Below are 20,416 nucleotides of genomic sequence, written 5' to 3'. Positions count from 1 at the left end.
ATGAAGAGTATTTTTAAGAGTAGTTTTTGTTTCTGAGAAGCATGAATAGATTCTGGTGAATAGCTTTTATGGGAACATTGCGCTTTGCAGAGCCCTTGGAAACAAAAATCTGTTGTCGGAAAGTGTTAGAAGTAGGGTTAGTTTCAAGAAGAATTATTGAAGAAAAACTAATGTGTCATTATTCCTTACATGCCATTATGATGATTGTCAAAAGAGTCAATGAGAAAAATGTGAATGAAAATAAATATTGTCATAAGGAAATTCAATGTCGAAGACGTCACGTTAAAGATAAAAGCAGTTGATAATGATCAGTTATACAAAATACTTCCATAAAATACGGAATTTAGTTTTAAATTTTCCTTTTATGGGCTGACTCATAAAAATGACTAAATTGTCAGGTAGGTTTACATAATATTTTCAGTTTCGCAAAGTTAAATTTATTTATTACAGCAGTATAAAGTGAAAAAATAGGAATAAATTCGTTTTTTTCCCCTCAGCGAGATACCATGGTTTGAGCAGCAGCCTTCAGGAAACGTATTTAGTTATGGAAAAGTATTTAACCGTGATGATTTATTTAACAAGTTCATCCAAAGCTCAATAATGAATTCTATTGCCTGGGCATTGTAAATTCAGTTTCATAGCCATTGGTCGTTGAAGTTAGTAATTTTTCTCTTTAACATCTACTTCCTCAAGGAAAACATTTGTTCAGGATGACTGATGTGCCATTTCAAAGCATTTCTACTGGGCCTTCGTTGATTCCAGTCATGGTTCCAACTCAATTTCCGTGCGGTGCTTACAGATTTTCCAGACGGTGAGCCAATCATTACTGCTGAGAGATCTTCATACGCAGTCGGAGAAATGGTCCGAGCTAACTGCACGGCGCAGAGGTCCCACCCCCCGGCCAATCTCACGTGGTCCGTCAACGGAAGACAGGTGAGTGATTACTATGATCACCAGCGGTTTTGACCAGGAATTTATGTTTCTTTCTCATGTATCATGTTCTATGCTCTTTAAAAATTGCAATAATTAGAATGGCTGTCATTAATATTCCCTTATATATAATTCTATTCATACAATGAAAATAATAATTATTTGTGGAAGTTAATTTATTTGAAAACGCATTCTTCTCGCCGTAATTTTTCTTGTCATCGTGCATAGATTGACGAGAATTACTCATTTTTCAAAGTAGCTCTAATCATGTATCCTTTCTTTTATCCCTGCCCACAATAAATTGGTTATTTAGTAATTATTTTACCATTTATAATATATTATAAGTATTTTATAATAAATGTACAAACGATTCGAATGATCCTTAATAAAGGTTTTATTTTTTTAATTCTTTTATAACAAGTATGGATAATCGGTTATAAATTGATAGTGCTGTAGGGAAAGAACAGTGTATTTTAATCAAAAATTTAATGTATGTTTTTGGGGAGTGGCACTCAGAATATTAAAAAAATTTCTAAATATTCATGCATCTCGTGCGGTCAAAATTTTCCTTCGCCATCACCCAAATTGGTGGGTTAATGGACCGCAATTTTAAGTAATACTACCTGCTGCTAAGTATGCTACAAGAAAAACGTTTTCCAGGAAAATGTAGCAGAAAAGGAAAAAAAGTATACCTCACGTTGAAGAAAAATCTGAGATATGATCTAGTTCCGATAGTAGCTCAAAAATACGGATTGATGGAAGGTCTATTTTTTCTACAGTCTATTATTTTTTCATATTTTGAATTCATTCGCATTTTGGTGCCTGTGATTCCCTCTTAAATGACGGTGTAAAATTAATAGGTATTTTATACCTAATTTTAAATCTAGATAGATTTAAATAAAAACATGCGTGGAAAGAATAATATAATTTACTATAAATGTTCAATCTGCAATTTCGTTCGAGATAAATTTATAATATGAGTTATAGTGTTGATATCAACCGATTTACTCTGGTAATTTGTGGGTACGCTTCCTTACTTCTCTCCTTCCTTCCAAAATATGAAAGTCTTTATTGTTACTCTGGTGGGGATCGGGTTGGTGTGGTGGCTAGAGTGTTGGCTTCCCACTCGGCGGGCTCGGGTTCAAATCCCGGCAGTGGCAGATAATTTTCAAAGACAGCCCGATCCCTGCTTGAGTGTTGTGTGGAGGACATTTCAAGCGCAACACTCCGTCCGTCGGATGGGACGTTAAGCCGTGGTCCCCTTGGCGCCTTTCGTTAAGAGCAGGCTAATGCCGACGCCGGGTTTCTCTCCACCCTTCCTTCCATTCCCTTCCCTCATGGCGCAAATGACCTCAGCTGTCGGTCGCCTCCTCCAAATACCATGTACCATGTTACTCTGGTACAATACATCCAGGGATCCCATGCGGCCCGCGGGCAACCGGCTAGCCGGCCTCTGGTCCTATGGGTTGAGTGGTGATGCGATAGATACCCTCCCTCTAGTCTCCTCCTACTCCTATCTGGCGAATGTTCATGTGAATCGGGATGAGCCCACTTGCGGATGCATTTCTGCTCCGATTCCTGAGTGCAAGCGCGCGCTCCCTCGAAACGGCCTGGGCTGACATAGGCAGAGATGATGAGGATAGCGGATTGGAAAGGGAGGCAAGGGGAAGATTGTCTCAGGGAAAAGCGAACGGAGTAGCGAGAGCTATTGGCCATCAGTGAATTGCTCGCGGCGGAGAATTCCCCGCGCGGATATCTGAAAATGCAAGAAAATAAATAAAAATCGGGCTCGGAGCGAGAGGGGGAAATATACACGCACACAAACTCTCATTGCGACCACGCGGAAAAAATGCAGAAATATCTCTCATTCACCGACATCTTCGGCATGCATTCCGAGGCAGGAAGGGAGCCTAATAAACTCATGTACTCAAAAAGTTCCGCGTTGCATGGACGTCCGCGGATGGAAAATTTCCAGCTTTCTCCAACTCCCTTTCTCACTTCCATTTCCTTTGTTACCCTTTCCACCGCCATCCTCTCTTTCCCTTATCATTTCCTTCATGTAGGACACTCGCGGAAAGACCTCACTATTGGGAACACTCGCTGCTCCATATACATAGAAACTTTACGCTGCGTCCGGGATTGTTTTAGAAGCATGTCATAAGAAAAATATTTAAATGAAGAAACTGAAGATATCTAAGTTACTATTTTGTTATTCTAATTAGAAAAAGCCAAGGGATTCCTATTATTTAGAGCAAAATAGCCTGCAGTGAGGCGTTTTATTGCAAATGAATCAATGGGAGCTCGTTACATTAAACATTTACCGTTACATTACATTCAAGGAAATTGGTCAAATTTCATATCACCACTGAGGTTAAATCTTATTCAGGCATCAAATATATTATTACAGAATGGTCTTATTCTGTCATTCCGTATATTATCCGTTAATACTCCACCTACAGTAATAAATGAGGTATCATTTTGAACATTGAATCACCAGCTTCTGATATAAAATACAATTTCAGTCTCAAATGTCACAAAGTATCGAAAGAATCGCAACATAAGCAGGCAAAAATACTAAAAATAAAATTTGTGAAAGTGCGAAGTTTTTGCACGGGTTACGTAGTTATTTTTTAATTATTTGATAATTTGCTGTATTATTTGCCTTAATTACTAATGTGGTAGCATATTGTTTTGAAGTTTTTACTTCTATTTTCTTCGTTCCCCTGTTATCCACGATCCTCTCTTTCCTTTTTCATTTACTTCATGTGGGACAATTGCGGACAGGCCTTACTATTGGGAACACTCGCTGCTTCCCATATATATAGGAACTTATCGCTGCGGTTGCATGCAGTGAGTCATAAACGTGGGTCCAAAGCAAAACGAGGATTCGGTTTGGAATGTGAGCAAATCGTCATATTCTTCCCTGTACGGAGCGCATTTTTCTTGCGATGGTATGCTGAAAATTATATAGACAGCTAAAATTTTCTGGAAGCTTGCATTTCCCAGATTAAGTAAGGTATTTAGGTCACAATGGCTGCATTTTATGTGCTGAGATATTTAGTAGGTATGTTTCATTAAATTATAGAATTCAAGTTTTACCATATTTTTTTAACTGTAGGAATATCATCATATAAAAGCCTAGAGAGGAAGCCAGATCTACAAGGCAGTATTTAATTACGAGGTTTAGCGGAGTAAAACTTGTTCTTTGATGTAGATGTACACATTGAATGTGCACCAAACTAATTTTTTTTTTCGCCTGGCAAGAATTTTTGCTGGTTTTGCTTCATAATGGTCATCTCGGGCTCTCCTATGCACAATATTATTTTTTTTACTCCGCCATGTCTGTCATAAAAACTACGATTGCCGAAAAATTTAAACAAAGGAATTTTAAAGTTTTATATTGCTATAAATGAAACTAATGTTAGCTCATGCATGCTCTGCTCGAACCCTCAAATCAAATAGATATGCAAGTTTTATTAATTTTCCACATATTCACCAAGTTTGTCATTTATAATTGATTTTTTTTAAATTTGAGAAAATATGAAGGAGGACAAAAATCCGACGAAATCACGCATTATTTTTGATGCACGTTATAAGAAATATGCTTCCAAGTAACTGATGATATATATAATGTTATATACTGCAGAAATAATGGAAGGGATTTTATTAATTAGAACATTTAACGTTACACTAAATTCAAGGACATTAATCAAATTTTATATTGTTATAATTAAGGCACTTCGAACTTTCCACACTTATTTTAATACCCGGCAATCGGTTTCGACGTATTCTACGTCATATTCTAGCGCAGCTGCAAGTTGGCAGTAAAATAATAGATTGCAATTGCGCTTGAGAATGACGTATAATACGTTGAAACTGGTTACCGAGTATTAAAATAAGTTTAGAAAGTACAAAGTGCCTTTATTGTTACAATGCATAATTTCCAAAAAGTAAATTTGGGTACTTCGAATGCGTCGGTACTTCGATACCACTGAAGTCTCATCTCATGCAGTTAATTAATTTTTATCCTTTGATAATACCGATATCATTTGAAATCTTGGCTTTCACTATTACTAAATTCGAGGGAATATTGTATTGTGCTTGTAGTATTCAATCGAAATTCAACGGAGTTATCCCGAGAGCCGTCCAGAAGATTTCAACCTTGGAAATCATTCATGCGATTAGCAGTGAAAATTTTCCATTTATTCTGCTGAAGTTGTACCACACGACTGATGATCCTCCTCTAACTATAATTGAAAATTTGTGGCGCTCGTGGAAATTAATTGGCTTCTCATTTGAACCTAATAAAAGAAATTGACTTCCTTTTCTGTCTCTGCAGCGACGCAATAACATTGTAGTGTATTTCTGCATCATTATGAATCAATTTGAGAACCATATTAAGACCTAAGTAACGTTCTTGCACCTCATGCATTAAGAACACGTCGGCGAATGGGCACTGAAGCATACTTACGAAGCTTTGAACCTGGTGATCCTCTGTGTTGAGCTCGAGGCCAGAAGTGCATTTAACAAGACAAGAGCCATCCGCCGTTTCTCGACCCCGAGGGGCTAAATGCCTAAATTGGAAACCATTCTTTGGGCCGGAGAGGGAAGAGCGGAAGCAATTTGTGTGGAAACGGCAAACGGTCGGGCGAGTGTGGGTGGAGCCCGCGGTTACGATACCCGAATTGTTTACGCCGCTTGGCCTGCTTGCCTTCAGGACCAGTACCAGCTCACTCATCCTCCTCCTACCCACGAATATTACAAAAGAGGATCCTCAGTCGGCCTCTAAATATGCTGCCACCCGCCGCGCATTTAAACGGGTTTACAAAGGTCGCCACTCGTGTCACTGGCGGACAAATTGATCCGAGTTTCGCGGGGAAATAAGGTATAATTAGGGATGTCAACCGAAATTTATACACACTTTGACGTGATCTATCAAATTCATAACTCTTCACTGCTATTCCTCGCACTTGCAAAGGCTATACTGCAAAATATTGGTAAAAAAGTGGATCACATGGCACTCATCACCGCGCCGCGGACATTTTTGAAAACCAATTAAAATGACTTATTTAAGTATACCGGGACTAGCCACGGTGATAACTATTACGGAGTCACCCGCAAGGCACAAATTGTGCGAAAAATCCACAGCGGAAAAATCATTCGCCTTCACCGGGATTCGAACCCGGATCCCTCGATTTCCGGCCGAGTGCTTTAGCCAGTTATTTGATTAATATTAATGATTTTTCCTCTGTAGAGTTTTCGCACAATTAAAATGAGACCGAAATGGCAACAGAAATCAGGCTTCTATCATGGGTTGGAATTGTGCCTTCTCCATGCAGTCTCTTTGCTCCAACCTTCGGAACCACTCGATATTTCGTTGGGTCGCTCAAGTTAAATTCATCCTCCCCTTATTACTCGTCATTTCGCGTTCTGCATTACAAAATCCCATAATTTCCTGTATAGCCTGCCGGGTCGCTCCTCAGCTTGGTTGTTTGCTCACGTGTGTAACGTAAATACAGCGCTGGGCTCAGATCTTCCACCGCAAGTATGTGCTACCTGTTTCCACGTCGTGCTCGACCTTATACATTATGGAAATATTTTCCTTAGGTTCTGGAATCACTAATATTTTTCATGTATCCGCATGCTAAAAGGCAATAATGCTGTGGCCACGAGGAAGGAAGAATTACACGTTCCTAACGAACTTCACGTTAATTATTTCAGTTGAAATGCGAATGAACATTGGAATGACAAGCAGTGTATGTGTCTAGGGAAATAGCTTACTTTTTCCGCATCAGCTTGCCGTGTACATTTCCATGCATTATGTTCTCAGTTATATACGGTTTAAATAGGGGATTAGATTTTTTTAGCCTTTTGATTGTAATCTCCCGTTATTCTGCATTTTTAATAAGTATCACCCTATGGTATTTAGGAATTAATTTCTTTCATAAAAATTCTTTTTCATAAAAAATATCATTATTGCTCTGCGGCTTAAGATTAATGTTGTTCGTTAGTAGTGCATACGTTAAAGATACAGCAAATTTTTGACTTGTAGGAAAAGTTGTATACAAAACGCAATTCGATAAGAGAAAAGAATTAAATAACCGAGTTCATTTCCGCTGTGATATATATTTTCCATTTAATCAGGAGAAAAGCCCATTTTTGGAAGTAAAACATCTTCACGTACCTACTCTTGCGTCAGACTCTTTGTGAATCCCTCATCATTTACCTAGGAATCGAAAAGTGACTTCTAAAGGAGAAGTCTTAATGGGAGCACAATAGTATTTGCTAAGTTTATTTTACACTAGAGGCCCTGCAAAAAACTGCAGCAAGTGCCACAAATGTATGGCTTATACAATTTTTGCATCATTCCAATAAACAGATGAACGAATTGTGGTAACTTCAAAGCTTACTAAATCCGTCAGAATTCTACTATAAGCAATATGCCCACATAAGTCGTAATTAATTGTTTACTCTACCGAAAGCCTCCTTTTTGATCAGGATTTGTGATATTTTGGTGAATTCTAGTCAGACCCTTGAATTGACAGGGCTAAGTGGATGTTTTGGGATCTGTACCTGCAAAAAAAATGAAGCTATCTAAAAATATCAAGTTTCGACTAGCAAAAAATGAAAAGATTGTAGACCGTAATTCATGCACAAAATTGAGAAATAAAAGCTTGTTATTTAATTTCAGTAAATGAGTTCACCATAAAAATAGTATTTTTATAGTTCGTCTCCAAAGATTAATCTTCTTTTAGCTGAAGTATAATAGGAAGCTCTTAAAATTTATATTCTACAAGTTCTAAGTTAATATTTGCGTGCCAAACAACGTTACAAACTAAATTAATGCTTACCTAAGTCTTGAGTGATGATACAGAAAGTAAACGCAGTATACTCATGCAAAGTTATGGGTAATATTGAGACCAAGTTTTCCATTGATTGATTCACGAGAGCATAGATAAAAGAAGGGAAATGACCGCCCAACCAGTTTAGTGCAACCTACAAATCTGGTGCAAAGATGAGCGTTCATGAATGAATTGACTAACTCTATCAATTCATATGTAAACTGATTATAAAGTTGTGGGAGGTTAATCCATAATCCCCACAGATATACAGATCTCTTTCAACCACCTATATATTTCTTTTTTCCCGTGGTAAAAAATATTACCTTTGAGGAGTAAATAAAGATTAAAAGAGCTGCTCAATTATCTGGAGGAAAATTTGGTTTTGATCAAATTATTTCCTAAAGCCATCTCCACGAATTAATTATTCCCTTCTATAACTGATGTGGCAAACTTCAATGTCAGAATGCTATTAGCCTCTCCACCAGTACCATATAAAATTTGTCTTTTCGTGAAAACTTTATGGATAAAATTAAACGTCTAAGATTCTTAGGTACTACAATGCATCCTTTTGAAATCATAGCTAAAATAATTATTTTACTTACATTATAATGCCTTAGAAATGGATTTTCACTTGGATATTATCTGAAATAAATTATGCGTTTCGCCTCCTTATCAATATAAACCTACTTTCTCGTTAAAACCTGAGTAAAAGGGAGAACATATTATTATATAAAGGTTTGGAGGAAAGATTGGTGAGATATGTGAGCGTTGGGTTTCAAATCTGAAGGCCTAATCTAATTCTGCGTCTAATTCTAAAGAGTCTAATCCCTAGCATTGAGATTTTTTCAGAAATCATGGTCCCTACTTCAGTGCAAACTGAGATCTCTCCATAAGAAAGTGAAAATTTGCCGGCCTCGGTGGCGGCGGGGTAACGTTCTCGCCTGCCAAACAAGAGGTCGCGGGTTCGAGTCCCGCCTGGGTAGGTTTCCCCGGTCCAGGGCATGGTTGTTTGTGTCCGTTTATTTGTTACATTTGTTGAACACCTCGGTGTAAAATGGCCAATAAGAGCTGAATCCGGTATAAAATAAAAAAAAATAAAAAATGGCTAATAACCCTATGATATGCAATCCATTTACCTAAATACAAGGATGGCTACTTGAGATTGGGAAACATCTCTTCCGTGCGTCGTAGAAGTGGATATAAGTTTAAGCTCTGTGTAATGATGATTGATTTCTATATTATTATCTCCGTGCCAGGTCCGTGGTCGACACGTCCGCCGCTACCCGCTTCGTCGGGACGAAGGCAACGCGACCACCACGACGCTGGGTCTGGAGGTTGAGGCTGGCAGTGGTACGTTCCGTCGGGGTCGACTCACGCTGCGATGCCAGGCCACGCTGCTCTCCGCTTACAACGCCAGCGCCGAGCTGGTCATCGAGGAGGAGCGGCCGCGGCTCGCGTCCGTGCTCGGCACCCGGGAGTCCTCGTCCGCGCCCGCTGCCGCTGCAGCAGTGCCAGGGGCCGCACCCGGCGCGGCTTCCCCCGCATCCGCTTCCTCATCCGACTCTGGGTCTTCCGCCGCGTCCTCGCCTAACGTGAGGCCCCCGGGATCGTGGCTGATGGTTGCCTCGCTAACTGCCATGGTCACCGTCTCAGGTAATTATTATGATGGCAGGAACCAGTGGAAGAGTGGATCGGTATTATGATATATATCTCACTTTAGACTCGACAATGGACAATGGTAATAACACTGGGGAACAGAAATTTTCTTGTACGATCTTAGATTTTCCCGGCGTATCAGGTGTGGAAAGTTTTTCGGGTTTTTCACCGCTTAATGTTCTCCATGTCTCCCGACGTTTCGGGCAGCGACATGCTAATCAGCCTGTTGCTGATCTTACAGATTCCCAGAGGATGAAAGAAAAAAAACTCGACTAGGTAGAAGAAAACTAACTACAATTTTGACATCAATATTTACAGTTTTAAAATCAATATATTTTACCCTAAACCAGCTAAAAAAGTGAAGCCAACAGAAAATAAGTAAAAAATTATTTCCCAATAAAATATATTAAAAATTTTCCCATATATTAAGAGAGAACTATTTATATTTTCCACGCATTTATTGTTTACCTGAACCCAAACTCTTTTTCCGCTGCGTCATTTTCAAGAGGTAGAAAGTCACTTTAAGGTCCAAGGGTTCTAAAATCACGGGTTCGAGAGATTTGAAATAAAGCTAAGGCGTTAAAATCGATTGGGTTCAAGTAAAAATATTAGTAAAATGTGCCAAAAAACAAGATTGAGCTTAATACTTTACGAAATGAGCTTCTGCAAACTTAACTCGGTGATGGCTGAGAAAATCCTTCCTATTGTTTGAAGGGAACAAAAGAGACGAATCATACCCCATTTTTATTGTTTTTTCTTTTTAACTCCCTGGATATCAGGTCATGAATATTGCAATGATGTAATAATTACGTTAATTTATAAAGAACCGAACCTCAGTCTCTCGATTTAACCTGAACTTTGCCACCACTTACTGTGCAGAATTCTGATAATCACGGGAAACTGTTGAGAAGTGAACAAAAGTTATGACATCGCTGCCAACTTTGGATGGGTATGAGAAAATTTCAATAGAGTATATGAGAAAAACTGACAATCAGTACAAATCTGGTAATTTACAAACTATGACATAGAAACTTTATAAAATATATATCGACAATTTTGTATTAGATTTTCGAGGTCTGTATCATAGCACTGTTTTAGGGCCCGATAAACAGGACATGGTAATGTATTATATAGATATAAGAGTAATACGTTAATATTTATGGGTACAAAATGGCGGGAGGTATAATTTTGCACTCAGAGAGTAAGAATTAGAAAAAAAATCACTTGGATTTCAAGGTTGAACGTCAAAAATGGCTGGTATACTAAAAGTTAATTTTATTAAATCATGATAATTCAAAAATTTAGTGGTGTTTCCCACATTTTTTCTGGGATCAAATAATTTTTAGGTGAAAAACTAAATTATCCTCAATAATTTTTCCATCGAATATTAAAAATGAGGTTAATAAAGTGATAACTTCTCTAATTCATTCTGGTAATCTGGGTAGATTAACTGATAAATATCCATATTTAGTTTTCTTTATTTCCTAGCGCTTGTGGAAACTTTTTACTTGCTTTTAATGCAAGCAAAGTTTGTAAAATGGGTAACTTCTACTGCGATTTCTTCCTCTTAGTATTTTCATGATTGTTTTTATTTCCTCAAATATCTCATTTGAGTCCTAGCCCTAAAGTTCTGGAAATTCTCGATAACGAGGGGAAGACGACCAGAAATAACCACTTCAACAATTTGGAAAACGTAATTCGTTTCTGTAGATTAGAGAGCTCTTCTTGTCATAAAATTCTCTTCTTTCGCCAGAGTCAGCGACATTAATTTAGGATGAAACTCCAAAAAAGTGAACCTCTTCCTACCCCAGACAATATTTCCTGGATAATTCATTGTGACGCATGATTGACGCAACCCATCCCATTCCATAGGAAGTCCGTTAGCCAAGTATTAACCATTTTATTACTCATCAAAAACGTTAAATTTTCCGGAATGGGATTTAATGACACAAGGAGAATCATCAGAACAGTTTTTCGCATCCAATTTTCCTTGGACGGAAATTCGCATGGAAACCGAATTACTCTCTTAAGTTATTTTTATGTAACATCTGATAGGATGAGACAAACAATAGCACCCATTACCTTCCCACTTTTATACGGCAGCTCTTGTCCAGCGAGCAATTGGCATCGATTAACCCTTTCTAACCCAGAACTGCTTCTAGGAGGAAGTAACTTTCAAGACTTCTCATTTTAAAAATGTGAAAATTTTCCATTTAATCATAATTATTGTGGCATCGACATATTTCGCCATTAAATTTTTCAGCTCAGATGAACACGGTATACAAATTATTCCTGCTTGGACCTGAGAATATGTACATTTTTGATGTTACTAAGAAGAAGCATTAGACTATAATGAGTTAATACAGAAAAAAATTATATATTCTATTTTAAGGGGTTCCTGGAGAAAACATATTAATAATACAATTATTCGTCTACAAATACAATATACAATTGCATACAAATATACAATTAATCGTCGCCCGAATATAAGTGTGTCGCTTAGATTCCATAATTACTAATTATTCTCAAAAAGCTAACTCTACCAACATACAAGACGCGGTGAACTTTTGGATAAAATTATGCGTCCCTTTACTACTCTCTCTGGCTGCTAGAACTTATAACGTCTTCCCAAAATTTTACACCATTGTCGTTCAAATATTCCATTAAATTTATGTGAGTGATTATTATGGCTTTCTGGAGAGATTGTTATTGGTTTAAAAATGAAAGTCTCACATAATGGTAAATAAGTACTTGCATGTGGGGACATTTTCAGATTAATCTTGCGCTCGAGAATTAACTGAGGAAAAATAGTCATAAATTTTACAAAAGACATTACATGCACATTCTTCTAGCACATTTTTGTTTTCTATTTCATCTTCATCACTGGTCAACTATATTCATAGTAGTTTGACGCAGGTTCCGAAGTATTTCTTCTAATATCTAATTATTTCACACCAAGGTACTTTCATTGTTTCATATCCTTCATTAGGCACATTTTTCATATATTTTATCAGAGGTATTCCTTTTCCGTTCTTGCCATCCGCTTATTCCGTGACGAATACCTTCAACAGGCCATCATAACTCAAGGTATATCCGTAAATCCGCTCTCTTTTTCTTCTATTCATAGCATTACCATGTAACCGCTCAATAGGTCGATATATTTGGTTGTCATCATTTACCTGGTACACCTTATTTCAAAGTTTAAATAATTGCTTTCTCTCTTTTATTATTATTTTATTATTAAATGCAAAACGTAAAGAGGAAAATGACAGTTTATGTCGGACGCTGGTGTCTTTACTTTTATTTGAAAAGCTTTAATTGGCGTCGGCTGCGTACTGTTTTATACCTATTGCAATGTTATAGTTATAAGTAGTAATTGAATATAAACTCAATCTAATGAGTTATTTTACCAGTGTTTGTTGCTGTTTAGTTTTTGCATATGTTTTTTCACTGGCCTTGTGTCAACACCGATATGCTATATAGGAAGTCAACAATTATCAGTTGTATCCGAAAGGAAAATTCTATTTCCATATTGAATATAAATTTTCGATAAAAAACAAATCCAATTGTAAAAACATAGGAGGTGGCCTTGCTCTGATGACTAAATTTAAAATGAACTGAAGGTGACAATCGCTTTAGACTTATTTTTTAACGAATGGAAAATTAAAATACATTGTTTATCGAATTATTCGGTTTGTGATGATATTCATGACGTTATCGATGTCAAAAATGCCCTATTCCATTTTAGGCTGCGTCAAAAGTGACATATGCCAAGGGAAATAGAAATATTCTCTTAAAGCCGAAAAAATTCCGCTTTCACATTGGAGTTAATAAGGACATGTTTTAACGAAAAGCTAGAATTTTTTACGTTGCTGTATGGGGGAGAAGGTAAGAATGTCACATTAGATTGCGGTATTGCCATGGTCAAGCGCTTAATGTTGCGTGTGAAGAGAAAGTTTAGCATTGAGTCGTATGAAGTCATGGAGTTTTATAGCCATATGTAAGCGTATTATGCCGGATATTGTGTAAAAAATTCCTTCATCATCGAATATGAAGCAGCGGTGACTTTCCTCACACCGTAGAAACTAAAATGTAACGTCCATACTTTTATGTTTTAGTTACTTTATGGAACTAAAAAGTATAACCAATGCTCCATCTAAGGTTTTACGCTAGGGATGGAATCACGGGAAGACCAATACGATTCCGGGGGGATAATAAATGATGGAGGACTTATACAAGGGTTATCAGTTGGCAGTAAAGGTCAAGAAACTAAATAAGATGATTATGCCCTGAGTATGCTTCGGAAAAGTTCGTACATCGTTTTGAAAATCTTCGTCATAAATATATATTAAATATGAATAATATTATTGAAGAAATTTCATCAATTTTACTTTTAAATAGTTTTTATGAAGGGTGGACATATCCTAATTTTGACTTTTTACCTATCACTTCATGAAACGTAGCATTAGACCAATATGTAATGTAGGTAGTAAAAAGTCACTAATAAAATAATCCTCCAATGTTATTTCCAAAAGAAATAACATTATATTAATTCCCATCAATTTATTTAATATAAAAACCTAATCCCCTTCGTCAAGTTTAAGTATATGTTGTACCTTATTGATTCTCGATAATCGGAGTGGTGGAATGACTAATACTTTTATCAATAAGGAAAAGTCTTCTTCTTTACATTTAAGTGATACATGTATTAGTAATAACATTTATCGAGACATTAGATGTTCTGCAATGATGAATTTGTTTTTTTTTTCAGCTCTCTCTACCATTGGCGCTCATTGCTGATAGTAGAATTCGCACATGTGTGTCTGCACAATGGTATAATTTTCTGGTAAGCTACTTGAAATTTCGTATATACCATATCTGTACATGTAAGAACCGAGTTTTAAATGATTAAACGAATATAATATTTAATAAGTCAAAGCATTTACATCACTTCACGTAGCGTTTCTTCGCGATGGATTGCTTGGATAAGTAAGTGTATCGCATATATCTAACAGTTACATTATCAGGCGCATTTGATTTTCACATATCCTTTGGACCTCCGCTAAGAGTCACATATCTCTTACAATTTTCGTATATACATATGGTTGTGACAAGCAGTAGTCATTCAACAGTTAAAAATGATTCTTAGGATTTTTTAAATACACATAGAAGGTAAGTTATAATGAAATGATAGATATCTTCCTTCCTTTATTGGTTTTTGGATGAAAGTAAGCCGATTATTATTGTTTGATAGTCAATTTCAAGAGATCAACCCTTCTAACGTGAATTCCTCTCTTCACTGTTGGAATTTACTCTTAAATTTAATTTTTTTTCATAACAAGATTGGTCTCCAGTACGGGTCTAATAACTACATCCATGGCATTTCAAGTCCTTTTTATGTGTAACGGTTTTGAATTTCCAATTGGTTTGCTTCCTTCCTTTGGAGGAATCGAATCGAATCTTCCCTTCCCAAAATTAAATTAATCGATTCCAATTTAATTGGAATCCTGGCCGGTCGCGGATAAACTCAAATGATGTAAACGAATTTGGATAAGCATTTTGCATTTTGGTGGACAGCAAAGATATTCATTGACTCGCCATTCAATTAAAAAAATGATTCATATGTACTTTAATTTTGGAGCAACCTAAAAAAAGATTCCTTTTTATAGTTATTTTTCTTATTTTTTTATAATGAGTCATACTGTGTGGTATTATATTAAGTTTGATGGTGCTTGTTCCGTTTCCCAAATTTAACTTAGAGATATTATTTACCGCCATGGTGGTAGCAGCTTGATATGCCGACTTTCGAATTTGAATTGGTAGCGATGTTACTCAAAGTTTTCTCGCTCCAATTTTCATTTTAACAATTATACACTCTTAGAAATTCATTTTTACCTTGTAATTTTGGATGGAAAATGTTTTTCTACTATTATCTATCGCAGCATATTCCTATATTTATGTGAAAAATAAACAAACATTCAATTATACACTCTTAGAAATTCATTTTTACCTTGTAATTTTGGATGGAAAATGTTTTTCTACTATTAGCTATCGCAGCATATTCCTATATTTATGTGAAAAATAAAAAAACATTCATTTAACCTTTTATAACCCAATTTTGCCTCTAATCAACATCGAAAATATTAAAACTCTCAGCTCTATACAAGAAATATCTAAAATACCCATTATTTTGTATTGTAAATTTTAATGACGAAATATTTAGCTGCCACAATAGTTATAATGGAGAGTTAATTTTTGAAGTTTTCAAAATGAAAAATCTTGAAATTTGATTTCTCCCATAGTCAGCTCTGGGTTAGAAAGGGTTAAACGCGTTTTTTCTGCTAGTCATGTCGTTTTCTACGAACATCTACTTTAATCCAATGTGATGTTATACAAAGTGTGGTCGTGTATATTTGATGAATATTCTTTATCCAAATCTAAGAATTTTAACTGCGTCATCGATATCTACCATATTTTAATCTATAAATCGTAAATTGAATCATTTTAATTAATCCGAAATAAATTTTCTAGCAACTTAGCTCGATATAATTTTTTAATATTTACTCCATTAACTATTGGAATTGGAAAGGATCGGAGGATAATCCTTACACATTCTTTTGGGAGTAAAAATTATTCGTGTAACCATAAGTATAAGTGTGCATTTATATCATATATGATCCTGTATAAATATGTTTAATGCTGTATTTACTTCTGTAGTAATTAATTAATAATCAGTTCTGTTTCAAACTCTCACCTCATAAACCCATCGTTTTCACATTCATACATCATTATACGTTAGATACTTCAAATTTAACCGACGAAAAATTTTTAATGCACACTTGCAAAACCAGAATAATTAATGCTTTCATTGACTGAGAAAACACATTTATTAATGAAACGGATGATTGCTGTCGTTTCTAATATGTGGATACGAATTATAAACGGAAATAAAAATCCATAAACATTTCCTACTGAATGCCTAATCTCTAATTTGACATCATTTTTTCGCGCTGTGATATCATTCTATATTTTCATATGAAAAATCTTGTCTTTTCAAGGTGAATCGAGTTGCATGGATGTCCACTGACATATCGGTACAGTCAACATTCCGGAGAGGTTCCCTGTCGCTGTAGCTACGATGGTCATAACTCGGATATGGTGTCCGTAATCTTCCATTTAGAACCTCTGCGTAAGGAGTGTTTGGTAATTATTTTGGCTTGTGGGTTTTTCTAAGCCCATGGGAAAGCCATAACGTTTCCACTACAGCGGTCCGGCAACCAAACCTTTGCAAGGTTCGATACTCCTCTTCGAGTGTTAATCTCGTCTTCATGTCTCCTCTCACCATCTTTGCTCAAGGGTCATGATAGTAGTCAAATATGTATCTATCGAGGGTTAAAACCCTCAAAATCAATCTTTTCGTCCCTCATAGAAGTGATCACTCGGCGGAAAACATTTTGAATCCACTCAGTAAGAATATTGAAAGGTACGAGTGAAAATATTTGTTGAATGGTATAAAGAAGAACTTCTTTAAGGACGTCTTTTGTGTCGACGCCCTTGCGATTGGTTACAATGTGACAACGGATTGTTTGAGTGCTTTATTTCTGTGATGTGGTCCCCAAAATAATAAGAATGTAAATATGGTGATAGCAGAGGTTACGTTTTTTGTCGTTACAAAATCGTCCCTATCAATCAAGAGTGAAGAATTGTTAAAAAAATCAATGGAGTGAGTTGTCCAGTTGGTTCAAATGGATCACCCGGAGAATCTCACTGTGAATTAGAATCAAATATCTACAATATTATATGGAAAGAAGGGTATCAATTTGAGTGCCTGGTTCAATACTGATATGATAATGCAGCGGCTTTATTTTTTTCTCGTAAGATTTTGGTGACGGTGTGCCACAAGTTTTTCTTAAGTAATAATGCTGGCATTTTATATAATGAAGGTGGTAAAATGCCTGCTTCTGTTAGTTTACAATCGTTGCATGTGCTTAGAATCAATGCATTTGACGTGAAAAGTATTTCTTTTTCTTCCATTCCCATTGGCAGTTTGAATTACCTTCATCTGATGATCTACAATGCACTTAATTTGAATGAATTTACTGCGGGGGAATTTTTGTTCCGGTTGATGAGATGCTGAAATTCACCACGTTGAGGTATGAAAGCTGATAGCGGAATTTGATATATTTTTACGTGCGTAGGAACTCAGAGCATTATTACGGATATAATTACTTTTGTTTCCATTACAGCAAAATTTAGTTTAAATGCTTGTCTTTTTAACTTAATTTTAGTACTGAAATATTTCTAATTCTGTTTCGGCATTATCCACATCACTATAAATTAATAATAAGACATGAATATTTTATTTTTATATTAAAAACCAGTTATTCTACCACTGTGAACAAAACATCGTAAATCCTCTATCTTCCTTTAGAATACAGTGTGTTTCTTTGTGAAAGGTGATATGCAAAGATGAAGGTATGATGTGCTGGCATTATTTCAATTATACAATTGAAACGCTAATGTATTAAGGGCTATGTGCTCTCTAAATGATTTTATGTTTTATTATTTATATTATACAACGTTTTAATCCATTCGTTATTGGAGATAATTTATGTTAGATATTCAATAACTTTGCCTGCTCGTTGAGAAAAACCCAAACCAGGAAATGCATTTATATTAGTATGCGCTGATAGAATATTTATTCATGTTTTATTTCGTCGCTGCATTATCAGAAAACTAATTCTCATTAGATTTATATGGGGAATCTTTATAAAGCCATGGAATTCCTTTTTTTGTAAAATATGTGACTTTGAAGACTAAGAAATTATTTTCCACTTAGGGAGATGACAGAATATTCACGTGTTATCAAGCACGATATTGCGTGAATTGATCTTCCAACCTTGCATGAAACACAGGATTTTCTTTCAGCAAGGATTTCTTTATTAAGATCCCAATGTGTGTAGTGTCATTTACTATGTGTTTCTTATAAATTGCTCAAAACCGTGTGCCCTGAGAGACGGATTTGTTCTGCTATACGGGAAATTAATTCTACTTAAAGAATCAAAGTGACTAAAAAAAACAAGGGCCATGACAACGCAGAAACACCACGCGTCCTCTCCAAAGTTATGCATGTGACCACCAGAATTTTGGAAGGAGTAATCTTGTCAAGAATAATCGGGAATAATCTTGTGTAACTTGTCTGTGGGTGTCCAGATCAAGTAATCCGGATTAATGCCTCGTATTGAGGGTGCTTGCACAGTCATGTTTGACTATTAGCCTAATTTTCTGCTCATTGATAATGGATCAAAGATTAGGAAGAAAGTTATTTTTATTCCTTTTCCTAGAGATTAATTTTACTTTGAACACATCAAAATTAATTATGTCTAAGTAGAAACCATAGAAATTACTCGGTACCATTATTAAATAAATACTGCTTATACTTGCAGATGTATTATGGTATCATTTGCACTGCAATTATTGCATAAAAAATTGCAATTGATGTTTTGATCGGTCCAGTCGAATTTTGATTCGGTTTTGAAAATACAAGTTGGTAGGTATGCGGTACAAATATAAATTACGAAACGTAAGGTGATGGTTTTGTCTCGACATAAAAGTTAAAATACTTCTTGGTGATGTAACCAGGGAAAAATTAAGTGGCACTTATTATTCGCAGGAGTGGGAAGTGACTGAAGGCACTTCTATGAATGTTGAGAATTGAGAGAATTTGGCACTTTTTTCTAAATGACGCTTTCATTTGGTTTTTTTTGTTCCTGCGTCCGAAATTCTGAGGTTGATAAGTGATATCTGGCAAGTTGGACAATCAAACTGTTTGACAACTCTCGTTCACAAGCATTAATTTTGAAAAGCGTGTGAATCTCAACAAATGGCCTACGTGTTTATGCAGAAGAAGAAATGTTGAGGATGAGGATTTATGCGTCATGGAAAACATCATTTACAAATCCTCCAAAGGATTTATGGGTAAAAGTTATAGATTTTTATCCATGTTTTCAATTATCATTCAATAAACATTCCCAAATAAAATATTGCTACGTTTTGCTGGAATACTGAAGAGAATTTGGGTCGCAGTGTGTGTGATGGATGTAAATACAGATTGCAGTTTTGGGTTCACTCACCATTGATACTATTATTCGTTGCAAGAAAGTGAGCAATGGAACCAACTCAAAAATTGAACACGTGAGATGTTATGTTGTGATGTATAATGAAGTAATTATAACTGTTGTGACCTATATATTTAATTATTCAACCATTTGCTTTGATATCAACGGGAGAAATGATGGATGTCTTCTGAAACGATAAAAATGGTTGTTCAATTTTTGTTTGATACCTGTTGTAAAATTTTGTAACGCGTTGACATTTTGTGCCCCGTACGTAGATTCATTACCTTGTTGGTACCTCAATGAAAAATTAGAATATTTTATTTCTTTGACATGTGATAAGAAATCGATTTATTTCCTAGCAAGGAGACTATATGTTATTGTCATATAAGCAAATGTAAATATATATATATTTATATATTCATAATAGTTATTATTTTAGATTTCAAGTTGTACTCCATGATACCCTTGAAATCGCATCGAAAATGGCCAACAATTTGTAAGTGAATCACATTAATCTGCATTCCTTTATTTATTTTAAATGTTATTTAGCGTTACAATTTTTCAATATTTTAGTGAATAATTCGTGATATGTGTAACCTATAACGTACCAGTTCACTTTTCATATCTTCGCAATGCGATTCAGAACATCTCGCTTAAAGCGCAATAGATTGTTTTATTGACTACTTTACCTTTACCGGGGCTAACCACGGTGATAACTTTACGGGAGTCACCCGCAATACAAAAAGTGTGCGAAAAATTCACAGAGAAAAAATCATTTTCCATGACCGGGATTCGAACCCACATCCAACATCTATGTGCGAACACCTCTATGTGTTCTGAGTCCGGGCCTTGCTCTCCTGATGTGGCGCT

The 20,416-nt window shown here is 35.9% G+C and overlaps 1 protein-coding gene across 1 annotated transcript in view; it reads left to right on the top strand.

Annotated features, from left to right (window-relative positions):
• LOC124153730 overlaps nucleotides 1-19,965 on the top strand; it is a 230,085-nt gene extending 210,120 nt beyond the window's left edge. Inside the window, exons 4-7 of the mRNA XM_046527065.1 lie at nucleotides 800-933; nucleotides 9,029-9,425; nucleotides 14,200-14,274; nucleotides 16,487-19,965. Of these exons, the coding sequence (XP_046383021.1) occupies nucleotides 800-933; nucleotides 9,029-9,425; nucleotides 14,200-14,228 (560 nt within the window). The 3' untranslated portion in view covers nucleotides 14,229-14,274; nucleotides 16,487-19,965. The remainder of the gene's footprint in view (nucleotides 1-799; nucleotides 934-9,028; nucleotides 9,426-14,199; nucleotides 14,275-16,486) is intronic.
• The last annotated feature ends 451 nt before the right edge of the window (nucleotides 19,966-20,416 follow it).

This window comes from Ischnura elegans, chromosome 2 (assembly GCF_921293095.1).
Source record: "Ischnura elegans chromosome 2, ioIscEleg1.1, whole genome shotgun sequence".
Classification (NCBI taxonomy): domain Eukaryota; kingdom Metazoa; phylum Arthropoda; class Insecta; order Odonata; family Coenagrionidae; genus Ischnura; species Ischnura elegans.
Note: the sequence above shows the minus strand (reverse complement) of the source record. Positions and strands in the feature narration are given on the sequence as shown.